At 37.8% G+C, this 12327-nt stretch overlaps 2 protein-coding genes across 6 annotated transcripts in view; one reads left to right on the top strand and one right to left on the bottom strand.

Moving 5' to 3' along the window:
• The window catches only part of TCERG1 (transcription elongation regulator 1), a 64704-nt gene extending 58548 nt beyond the window's left edge, over positions 1 to 6156 (top strand). For 3 of the 5 annotated variants that reach the window (XM_023226946.1, XM_023226949.2, XM_023226947.2), the window contains 4 exons: positions 1706 to 1885; positions 2553 to 2636; positions 3802 to 3902; positions 5090 to 6156. In XM_023226946.1, the coding sequence (XP_023082714.1) occupies positions 1706 to 1885; positions 2553 to 2636; positions 3802 to 3902; positions 5090 to 5291 (567 nt within the window). In that variant the 3' untranslated portion in view covers positions 5292 to 6156. Of the gene's footprint in view, positions 1 to 1705; positions 1886 to 2552; positions 2637 to 3801; positions 3903 to 4724; positions 4819 to 5089 lie in introns of all 5 variants that reach the window. The other 2 variants (XR_002734685.1, XM_023226948.1) reach the window with 2 other exon arrangements.
• A 1632-nt stretch (positions 6157 to 7788) lies between these two features.
• Positions 7789 to 10840, bottom strand: GPR151 (G protein-coupled receptor 151). Its single transcript, XM_023226927.2, has one exon. It carries the CDS (start codon positions 10760 to 10762, stop codon positions 9503 to 9505), a length of 1260 nt encoding a protein of 419 aa, XP_023082695.1. The 5' UTR covers positions 10763 to 10840; the 3' UTR covers positions 7789 to 9502.
• Positions 10841 to 12327: the final 1487 nt, after the last annotated feature.

Genomic DNA, 12327 nt, shown 5'->3' with positions numbered 1-12327 from the left:
CTCCTGGTTACTTGCAGGGGATGAAGGTTCTCTGTATTCCCAGCAGTTTCCTGCAGGTCACATTCAGCCTCCTTAGCATAATATAAAAGATGGTTCATTTCTTACCTCCCACCTTCATATTTCCTAAACACCTTTGCTTTCTTCATTTGCTCCTTGAACTGTAACCTTGCTGAACATGCTTAATGAACCATACCATCCTTCCATTGCTCATGGCAGTCCCTCTACCTGAAATGATTTGGAAGTGTTCCTGTTGCAGTGACAGACTTTATCGTTCTTCAGGGGTACACTCAAGTATCTCTCCTGTGAGGCTACTCCTGACCCATCTAGGCAGATTCGAGCTCATTGTTCCTTAGACCACCCTTGTGCTCATCATATGACTCTGCAGCACTTACTACCTGTACTTGCAGTTATTTGCTTACATGTTTATCTTTTTTGGTTTTTTTGTTTGTTTGTTTGTTTTTTGAGATGGAGTCTCTGTCACCCAGCTGGAGTGCAGTGGCACGATCTTGGCTCACTGCAACGTCTGCCTCCTGGGTTCAAGTGATTCTCCTGCCGCAGTCTCCTGAGTAGCTGGGACTACAGGCACGTGCCACCACACCCAGCTAATTTTTGTATTTTTAGTAGAAATGGGGTTTAGCCATGTTGGCCAGGCTGATCTCAAACTCCTGACCTCAGGTGATCCACCCGCCTCCCAAAGTGCTGGGATTACAGGCGTGAGCCACCGTGCCTGCCCTTTTTATCCTTTTTTTTCTTCTTTTTTAAGTGAACTCTTTGAAGGAAGGGATAGCGTCTTACTTATTTTGTAATCTTACTGTGAAGCACGGTATTTATCTGACTTGTATTTACATGCTTGGTAAGTGTTGGTTAAATGAATGTTTTTATATTTTTCTTTTCTTACCTTTCTGTCATTTTAGTCTGTGTTTCTTCACATTGGCAATAGTGTGGCTTAACTTTTAATGCCATTACCACCAATGAAGCATATCTTTTTGCTGGTCGGTGAGCCAGCCTGACCTGTTATGTCTTCTGTTATGCTGTCTTCTTTTTAAAAATTGTTTTGAGAAATCATAATTGTATATACTTATGGGGTACAGTTGCTGTTTCGATATAGGTAGATAATGTGGAATGATTAAACCAAAGCTGTTTAACATATTCATCACTTTGTTTGCTTGTAATTTTTTGTGGTGAGACATTTGGAATTTGCTGTCAGTTATTTTGAATATAGAATACGTTATTGACTTTAGTTAACCCTAGTGTACAGTAGATCTCAAAAGTTACTCCTGCTGTCTCTCTGAAACTTCATTATCTTTGACAAGTAACTCCTCATTCTCTCCCTTGTCCCGTCTCCTGCCCCCTAGACTTTGGTGACCATCTATCTACTCTCTGTTTCTATGAGTTCAACTTTTTCGAATTCCACAAATGTGAGACTATGCAGTATTTGTGTATCTGTGCTTGGCTTATTTCACTTATATTGTCCTCTAGGTTTATCCATGCCACAAATGAATAGAATTTTCCTCTTTTTTTTTAAGGCTGAGTAGTACTCCATTGTGTATATTTATTACATTTTCTTTATCCATTTATCTGTTGATAGACACTTAGGTTGATTCCATATCTTGGCTATTGTGAATAATGCTGCAGTGGGCATGGAGTGCAAATAGACATTCAGATAAGTCTCTTTGGTGATATATATATAATTTTTTTTCTTCAGGTACGTTCTTCAGATGTGTCATGGTCTGATACTCGTAGGACCCTCCGAAAAGATCACCGCTGGGAATCTGGATCCTTATTGGAAAGAGAGGAGAAAGAGAAACTTTTTAATGAACACATTGAAGCACTTACCAAAAAAAAGAGGGAGCACTTTAGGCAACTTCTGGATGAAACTTCTGCAGTAAGAGTCTCTTATTTTTCTCATTTTAATCTGGATGAATCTTTGTTAGTAATTTCTTAAAGCAAAGCATTGATATTATTTTTAGTGTCATGGTCTTTAGGTTCATTACTGGAATTCATTATATGACAATTCTCTGATTTAAAAAAATTGTGGTATTCTTAATTATTAGAGATTCCTATTTTTCTAGTTTTCACATTCATAACTGCTCCTATAGTAATTCAAAATGTCCTTAGCTGTGTGGTCAGTGATCCCTCCTGATAATAGATTTAGCAAATTTCTTCTTTTGATCCATTTTCAATTTGGTACTGTGGCCTCTTGTTCGGCAGTTTGTACGCTTTGTTATCCAGGTTTTGTTCCTTTTTATCTGCTCTCTTTTTGGTGATGGTTTCTTCAGAAGTTACGATGTTTGCCCATGTAAATACAGGGTTTGCAGGTGATTGTCTTAGGCCACCTTGAAAGTATGGCCATGAAAATAACTCTTGTGGCAAGCCAACAAAAAGAAATTGCATTAACGCTGCTTCCCTGTCCCTAACTAGTCCAGTTACGCTTGGGCATTACAAGAGATCGCAGGTCAGTGTGTAATATTATGTACCATATGTGCTGCAGTTTGACCCCCTAAGTAAAAGTGAGTTGTATTTATATTTTTTATTCACATGTCTTTTCAAAGATTACCTTAACATCCACGTGGAAAGAAGTAAAAAAAATCATTAAGGAAGATCCTCGGTGTATTAAGTTCTCCTCCAGTGACAGGGTAAGGGGATTTTGTGTCAAGATTTACTATCAATTTATAAATACTTAAATATGAAGTTGATTGTTTTAAGTGAATTACTTTTAAGTGTATGAGAAATGAATCTGATTTTTAAGTTCATGTTTTGTTTCTTGCATGATAAATTAGCAAGAGAGCACAATAGAAAGTTTAACATTTTAATGCTTGGGGTGAAGCTTATATTTTAGGATCTTAGAGGTTTAATGAAGCTGCAGTTTTATTTTAGTCAGGTACCACTAGACAGACATATTTAGGCTGGCAATTGGTACCAAACTATCAAAGCACTTGACTCTTAAGCCTGACTAACAGAACCCTGTAATGAGATCGCTAGTTCTCATATGCTTCAAGGTCTGAAACAGTGAATGATGTTAAGAAAAATGTTGTTTACTACAGTTCATTTTATCCCTAGGCCTTTTATTTGTTTTCTTTTACATCATTCCCCTTTCCTGATTGGTTTCTCTAGGTCTGGGCATCTTTTATAAAAACTCATAAATCTAATATTCTTCCCCCTCAAAGTCTATTGGATTGTAGATGTTTGGACCATAAAATATGCATGACTGGGAAAGAGGGGGAGACCCAGTCTCAGTTTCATCTTTTCTGACTGTTTAGAATTGATAATAAAGTCTTTTTTAAGTCCAAAGAGTTGATTCATCTTATAACTTCTGGCTTGCTGGAAAGCTAAATGCTCAGTACTGTGTAAGTTAAGTTTTGAGTGTTAACCTACAGTTACTGTATCCACAAATTACTGTTTTTGTTCTTGAAGTTAAAAATACAGTGTGCAGGAAGTGAACACTTAATCCTTAATATCCCTATTTTTAAGTGTCCACCTCATGAGGTTGTTATGAAGATTGAAGTACATACATGATCCTCATAAAATGCTCAGCAGTGTAGTGCATAGGAAGTTCTCAAGTTTCAGCCACTACTAATTTATGATTCCTCATTCTTTCTATATGCCACAAAAATGAGCATTGCAGATTATGTGATTTAATGAATTTTATATATGAACAAAATGTACCCTGTTGCCTTTTTCTTTTGAAATTTGAATTTTATTATTTGACTTAAACATTACTGTTTAATAAATAATTGATGTTTATTTTGGAATTAATGGGCTTTATTTCCATAATCTTAACTTTTTTTTTTTTTTTAACAGAAAAAACAAAGAGAATTTGAAGAATATATCAGAGACAAATATATCACAGCCAAAGCTGACTTCAGGACGCTTTTGAAAGAGACCAAATTTATAACATATAGGTGTGTGCAATGAAATGTTTCATATTGGCAGTCATTCTCTTTACTAGTCTTTACTCTAATGGTCAGAGCATTCTTTGCATTCACACACATTATTAATTTTTAGGGATAAGAAGATGCCAACTTCTGTCCAAAGTCAAATACAGCCCATATCTACCATACTTTTTTTTTTTTTTTAAAGAAAGGGCCCAGATGTCAATTCTTATTTTGTGTTACCCACCCATCCAGTTTTTAATACATACCTTTTTTTTTTTTTTTTTTTTTACTTCACTGCTTTTTTTAGGAATACCCTCAACTATATAAGAATTGTATTTCATGAAAGGTCTTTTAAAATAATCTTTCACTATCAGTTATCTTTGCCTCCTCTGAAGACTATTCAGTGTGGTTAGATCATTCTAAAGCATGAAATCATCTATGTAAGCTCAGCATAAACTTTTTTTTTTCCCCTCAAAGGAAAGCATTTTGCTGGGTACATTTAAATACAAATTGTAAATTATGAAATTAGAGCCTATAAACAAGATTTCTCTGTAGCAAACCCAACAGTTCTTCACCCCTAACAATTTATCATCAGGAAAACAATTTTGCATTGCTTACCAGTCAGTATGCAGGAAAGCATTTTTGTTTCATGCTCCAGCTTTTCTTCTTTAAGAGAGAAATTTGAAACATCTTAATAAAGGGTATGTGCACGGGAGGCTAGATAGTGCTGAGGGTGTGGTTTTTAGATATTTTGTCATTTGGATTTTTTGGTCAGGATCCTTAATGTTTTGCATCAGCTTGGGCTTTTAAATTAGATGTGAAGTAAGACTTCTTTCTACATTTTTATAGTTAATTTAGTGAAAGATGTGAAAGTGAAAGCTTGTGAAAGATGCTGGGATTGGCAGCCCCGCAGACTGAAGTCCTCTGTTCATCCACAGAACAGGTACAGCACGGGCAAGATTTACCCACCCACCCTCAGCCCTGATCTGGAGGGACCACCACTAGGGGTGGGAGGGTAATTCAGCTTCTGAGGCCCTTTCACTCCTTGGAGTCTTTGCTGAGGCGACTTACAAAGGTGACCACTGCAGTGAAATTTTTCTTAAAAAAAAAAAAAGTGGAAACACAATTAGGAACTAGATGGACATTTCCAGCTCATTTCTGAAAGACCTGTGAACAGCAGTCAGTAATTCTTGGACTTCTTTTTCTTATTTCAGATCCAAAAAATTAATCCAAGAATCTGATCAGCACCTGAAAGATGTAGAAAAAATTTTACAGAATGACAAACGGTATTTAGTACTGGACTGTGTGCCAGAGGAGAGGCGTAAACTGATTGTGGCATATGTTGATGACCTGGATCGCCGGGGTCCACCCCCACCACCCACAGCATCAGAGCCCACAAGACGATCAACAAAATAATTCTAAATACTCTTCCACAGGGGTATCTATTCAAAATGCTTGCATGAGCCAATTTTCAGGTTTTTACATATATGTGCATTAGTCAACCTATTGCAAAACCATCTGACAAACAGAAGGAGAAGCATTTGTGAACAGTTTCTGAACAGAACACTTTGGAAATATTTATGCTTTTCTTTGTGTGGCATGACTGACATACATACTCAAATATAGGCTGTCTCTAGTAAATCTTAAAATCTTGAAGCTAAAATTCATCCTTTTATGAGGTGTGGAAGTCAGTGACTTGGTGACGTTCTTCCTAGCAGTGTTAATACATGCAAGAAGTAAGAGCATTTGTGGCTTGAACTTGACAGATGCAAATACCACAGACTCCAAGAAAACCTGAGTTGGGGTTTGTTTTGTTTTGATTTTTTTTTTTAAAGCGGGTAAAAGAGAAGACACTGAAAATTGAATTCTTATCTTCCAGAGGCTACGATTATTATAATGGACAATACTTTTACCTTTGTCTCTAAAGATCAGATTAGTTTTATTTGTTCCCTTATGTGCTTTGATTATCCCCTCTGAATTATAGACCAAGTCTTGTTGTTTAGCCTAAGAGAAGATTTATGTAGTAATTTCTTCTCAGGTATGGAACCACGGTCATAACTAACATGTTGGCCAGAATAGAACCACTGGTTAAACATATTTTATTCACCATTAAGTGATCTTTATCAATATTCTGGATTAGACAACAAATTACCTTTCTGGGTGTTTCTTGTAAACTATACTCCTGTTTGAATGTTAAACTTTGTTGCTAAAGTTTAATTTTAAGATGTTTGAATGTTCAGTTTATGTATTTGAACTACAATAAACCAACCCTTTTTATATATCTGTATTGTATATGATTATTGCTACTTAATTTTTAAGAGCTTATTTTAACCTGTTTTTTAAAAAAGCAGCAAATAGAATTTCGCACAAAGTAAGTTGACTCTAAATCTTAAGTATTGCCTAGTTTTTAAAGGTTTGAATATAATCAGTATTTGCAGTATAAAAAGGAAAGAATCTGTAGAGAATCATTTTGGTGCTCAAGTCTTTTAGCAGTGCCTTATTGCCTCACAGCAAGAAGACGTTGGGGTTTTTTTTGTTTTTGGTCCTTTGTACTGTATGATGGTTTGCGCCTTTTTGGCATTCTTTCAACATGTCGTGTGCATCACACCATGAATCGGTTCCAAATTGATATATCTAGTTTTACCTCCCGAGTTGAAAACAAATCTTTTTATTTTATCCCCTCATAGATTGCTCACTTGAGAGTGCCACATAAATAAAATGTTTAAGAAACTATATATGTTAATAGAATAATTTATTTTCCATTATCTCGTACCCACTATGATTGTAACAAATCCTGGAAAGAAGGAATACCAGCAGATCTGTGTTTGTATGTTGTGTGTATAGTCACAGACACACACATTCACATTCATGATATATAGTTCTTAGCTTAAGTCTATTAAGTGTCATAGAAATTTTGTGAACTCTGTGTGTAGGAACCTGGCATTGATCAGACTAAGGTCTTCAGCTATAAAGTTGATAAACAGGATATGTTTTTTCTTTTAATTCGTACAAAGGATCTTATTGTCTCTTAGGCTGGAGTGCAGCGGTGCCATCATAGCTCACTGTAACTTTGAACTCCTGGTTTCAGTGATCCTTCTGAGTAGCTGAGACTGCAGGAATGCATTACCGCATTACCATGTCTGGCTTTTTTTTTTTTTTTTAAGAAATGGTTTCACTCTGTTGCCCAGGCTGGTCTCAAACTCCCGGCCTCAAGCCATTCTCCCACCTCGGCCATCCGAAGTGCTAGGATTACAGGCGTCAACCACCACACCTGGCCTTCTTTTGTTTTCCTTTTTTCCTGTTTCTTTGAAGTTCATTTTATAAGTTCATTGAGTGATTTTTAAGTACTCTGAGGAATGAAACTGAAGTGCTTGCCAAGAGGAGCACAACTGTAATGTAGTATGTAGAAATATGACTGTCTCACAAGGGTAAAGTTTCCAGAATGCCTTATTTTGTTATTCTGAATTCCACATAGTATTGTTTGTCCACTTACTACATTGTTTCTCATAGTAGAGAAGTGAGAAGAAAACAGTTTGGTGATAGCTCTTCTAATTTCCTACTTTTGTCTTAAAAGTATCTGGGTTTGAGCAGATAAGACACAAATCAAACTTCTCTAAGCAGATTTTTTAAGGGATCAAGTCAGGACTTACTTTGTGTATCAGGTTCTTAATGAAAGGTTCATTGTGATTACTGTTTGTTCCAGTGTCTGCATCTTGATTTGGTGCTTGTTAGCAAACTCTGAAAATAAGTTCATTCTGAGACATGTTCCAGTGTTAAGGTCAAACAGCTCCATAAAGCTCCATTGTTCCTAATAATGATTTTGGAATGATAATTCAAGACAAAGACAGCTTTAAATCTCCAGAAACTATCTGAAGTAAAACGTAATTATTTTTATTTCTTTACAAGTTTAAAGTGTCAAACCCTAGAAGCTTACATCCTAAATTTACTCCATATAATGAACATAAAAACTATTAATTCAAATAATCACAATGATAATCCCTTCTGTAACTACCATATCACAAAACAATATTTTGGATTCTTGGATTAAATTTTACTATATTTGAATACATGAGCTTTACATGAAATTTGTATTGAAGGAAGTAAAAAGAATATAGCCCTACCTCCTGTGTTAAAAAGCAAACTATGACCACTTATGAAAAAGCAAAGAATCCGGAAACCCATACACAATATAAAAAACAACATCTTTTTTTTTTTTCCGTAACATACTCTTTGTATTTCAGATTCTACATTGCTTGGTTTGCCCTAAAGGCATTTTTTCTGTTCTGAGGGAACCTTTCAGTGAAAATACCCAAGTTCCATAACAAAGTAATCAAGCATCATGGACGAATGTCATTATACTTAAAAGGGGAAGAAATGTATTATAATCATGTTTTACTGGGTATGTTTTACCTTGCTATAAAATGAATGGTTATTGCCTATTACTCAAATTTTACCATATGTCTGGGTACACAGTTTTACTGCTTTTCTTTCTGCATTGCCCTTATGCTTTGTATTCTTAACCAAATTCTGTCTTGTGTTTGTTGAATTTTCTCTTTTTGACATCAATCTCTCTCTCAGGTTGCTCGATTATTTTTATAACTTAGAAATCCTATAGTATTTTAAAAGTTGAGTAGGGTTGAAGTTCAACGTTATGGGTGAGGGTAAGTTTAGTACCATTAACAAGAAACATCACCATCTCTATCTTCTATTTATATTTGAGGAGTAATCTAGACCTATATCATTAACCATGGTTTATCTTGGGAGAAAGGAGATATTAAGAGGAACACATTTCTGCTTATAGAAAAATAACTGTCCCACATTTTGGAAGTGAAGAGAGGGCATTTTTAAAGTACTTTTTTCCCCCATATCAGACTATTGAAAGTCATTGGAAAGCTGCTAAAATTCTCAGAAACTGAAGACTCATTCAGGTAGCTTTAAAAAGTTCACTGAAGCAGGCTTTAGTATAAGTTGGAATTTATTTAAACTTAGCTAGAACCAGCCATGGGTTGAAATTAGTCCAGAATTGGAATAAGGTGCTGTTTCTTTTTCTTTGACCTTCAGTCATGAACATTATGATACGGACTTTTCATCAAGTAAATTAACATTTATTAAGTAAATGAAGATAACTCATTAAAATTTATCATTAATGTGTTAAAAATCTCAAGTGAAAGTAGATTTTGAGCTTTGGTTATGTGAAATACAGTTTGGTAGGTAAAATTAGGACTAGCAGGTCCAGGATGAAACTGAAGGTAGAGAGGCTCAGCTTTGACAGAACCTCTACTCCAGGCTCCAGCCGGTCCACTACAGGGCTGGTCCTAGGGGTTACCCAGTGAAACCATTGTGAACAAATGACAGAATAGCTGGGCTGTCTAATCACTTTGACAGCAACATCTTTACACAACACTTAAATTGTTTGGGAAGCCAGGTTCTAATTCTGAAACATAATTATTACTTCTAACATGGTTCTCTACTTACCACATTGCACATTTGGAGAGTGTAGATTGTGAAATATTTTTGTAATGCCTAATGGTAATAATTGTATTACAGTTTGTAAAGTCAGCAATATTGATAAGCAGCAGTACAAGTAAATACAATAATCACAATTTGTTTTGCTTTGAAACTTAAATCTATTTAACACCTTCCCCTGTCTCTTGATCTTCATGTTCCCAGGGGATAGGGTCATTGTCCTGTACAGAAGGGACTGTGTCCCTCTCATGCCAAAACTGCTCTACATCAGGAAGGACGGGAATCTCTGCCTTCTCAGTTTTCCCTTTGCCAGAGGAGGGAGAGCTGGGTTTCTCTTTTTCTGGTATGGATGCTGGGGATTCTGGAGATGGAACCTTGTCAGGAAGACCCTCTGAGTTGCCAGCTGGTGTGTCCTGAGACTCTGAGATAGTTGGAGGTTTTTTGGTTATCATCCATTTCCATACGCCTTTCAAGCCTTCCCTGAACTCCTCCGACATCACAAGAAAAATAAGAGGATTTGCTGAAGAGATGGAAAACATCAGGACTTGAGAGAGGGCTATGAAACCTTGTGGTGGGGCCGGGCCTGCAGCCTTCAGATGCCATACCCACAGCCAAGCTACCCACTCGGGGAGCCACAGGAGAGCAGAGGTGATGGCGATGCTCAGCAGCATCACTGTGACTTGCTTTGAGCGTATCTGGTTTCTAAGATTTTGAGTCTTAGTTCCTCGTTTTTTACATTGGTCATAAGCTCTCCAGAAATAAAAGCTTGCAAAAAGTAATGGAAGGCCAAATGCCAGGAGTGGGTAGAGCTTACCAAACATCGACATAAACTCTTCAGCCACAGCTGGTACATCCACGAGGCACATTTCCACACCTTCATGATGCCTGATGGTGCTAAAGAACCATTCTGGCAGGGGTAACAGGCTGGCCACAGTCCAGATGGCCACCAGCACTGACCAGATGGTGTAGTTGTGGATACTCACTTGCTTGGCCGGGTCACTTGCATACATGAAGCATATTTTGGCCACCACAACGATTGTCAGGCTCTTGGCTGCCATGCATGTGTGGATAAACCAGTCAGAGGACTTGCAGACAAACCAGCCTAGATCCCAAACACTTTTGGAGTATGCTGTAGCTCGGACAGGTGCAGAAAACAGCAGGAGAGAGAGATCAGCCAGGCTGAGGTTCAGAATCAGGGAGTGGATCATGGATGGCTTTCCTTTCCAAGCATTGTGAAGGAGGATGCCAATCACACACAGGTTTCCCACGAAGCCCACCAGACAGACGGCCACCAAGAGAGCCGGGATGATGGTTCTCCAGTCCTGGGAATCAGAGGGCATGTACCCTCCGGCAAAGTGGAGATGAGCAAAGGATACATTCATGCTGCTGGAGTTAGAGTCTGCAAAGGCAGCTGCCAGCATCACTCTTTTTACAGCTTCTTACAGAAGTTAGCTTCTTATTTAGGTTTGTCTTCCTGCCTGGGCTCTTTTTTTTTGCATAGGAAATAAGTACTGCGTCGTCAGTGTCAAATGACACCTTTGGATCCTCCCCTTGCTTATTTCCTGAGAGCAGAATGTGGAAGGAGGCTGGCTGTTAAGCTCTTCTCTGCTGCATACAATATACTTGTGACTGTACTGACTGTCAGATAGCAGGACCACATGGCTGCTGCTCATTAGCAAGTCTAATACCAAATCGTCAGCCCTGTGGAGTAATACAAATATACCCATAAATGATGCATGAAGGGAACATACATGTAAGTGGTGTATGTTCCTTGGGGGTCACTAGAGCCGGTCAAGGCAATTATTTTCAACCAGCTGTTCCTAAAATCTTGACTACAGTCTGCAGTTTAGTGAACACTACATCTGAACCAAGTTCTTTGAACTTCATCTGATGGCCTGATCCAGTGGGTCTGCAGTAGGACCCTCAAAATCATTTCTAACAAGTTCCCATGAGACTGATGCTGCAGGGTGGGAGACCACACTTTGAGAACCACTGTTTTAAACTTAGAACTAAAGCTTCCCCCACCCACTCTGCAGAGATGAGCTTCTTCTTCTTTTCCCCAACCCTTACAACCACCTCAGTCCCATCAACAGCTGGCTGAGATCAAACACAGCTGGAGAATGAAAACAAGTTAGAAGTCCTATTTAAAAAAAAATCTAATTATGGATGACTCTCAGTTTATTATGAGTTTTTAGAGGTAATTTTAGAGCTCCAAATTAGAACTGCTTTACATACTAATAAGACTTTTCAACAAGTGATGGTGATGAAGGCAACTGCATGATGAATTAAGCTGCTTTTCAGAGAGCATTCCTAGAGGATTTACCATGACAAGAGAAATGAAAGAAAAATCAATATCTATGTGGAAGGCATTTAAGATTTTTTTAAAAATTATATTTTAAAGTTGGTAAAAAAAATTTTGGGTTGGGCACACTGTAATTTGGGTTGGCCAAATTCTGTTATCCCAGAATTTGGGGAGGTGGAGGCGGGAGGATTGCTTAAGGCCAGAAGTTCGAGACCAGCCTGGGCAACAAAGTGAGATCCCTGCCCCCACCTCTAACAAACAAACAACAAATAAGCCAGGCATGATGGCGTACACACTCTGTCTAGAGACAGAGTGATCCTCTGTCTCTAGAAATAAAAAATTCTCAGATAAGATGATGTGGTAGAACTAGCCCTGAAAATTTAAAATAAGCAATGGATACTCTGGGGGGATTAGAGGAGCTCGAAATGTTCAGAGAACGGTGTTTGGGGATTGATACGAAGATACATGCTACATTGAGTGTGGCTAGTCAGAAAAGCTAAAGCATGATATACAGGAGAGTATGCTGCTGCATTCAGACCTCTGGATTCTGGTACTGTGCTTTCACCAGTTTTTCCCCACTAAGGAAGGGTCTAACGTTTTAAAATTCTTCAGTGTCCTAGAACTCAATAAATAAGTGCCGATCAGTATGGCTATTGGGACAGTGGTCAGTGGTGCTGGATTTCT

Source organism: Piliocolobus tephrosceles, chromosome 4 (assembly GCF_002776525.5).
Source record: "Piliocolobus tephrosceles isolate RC106 chromosome 4, ASM277652v3, whole genome shotgun sequence".
In the NCBI taxonomy this organism is placed as follows: domain Eukaryota; kingdom Metazoa; phylum Chordata; class Mammalia; order Primates; family Cercopithecidae; genus Piliocolobus; species Piliocolobus tephrosceles.
This window is presented reverse-complemented; position numbering and strand designations above follow the sequence as displayed.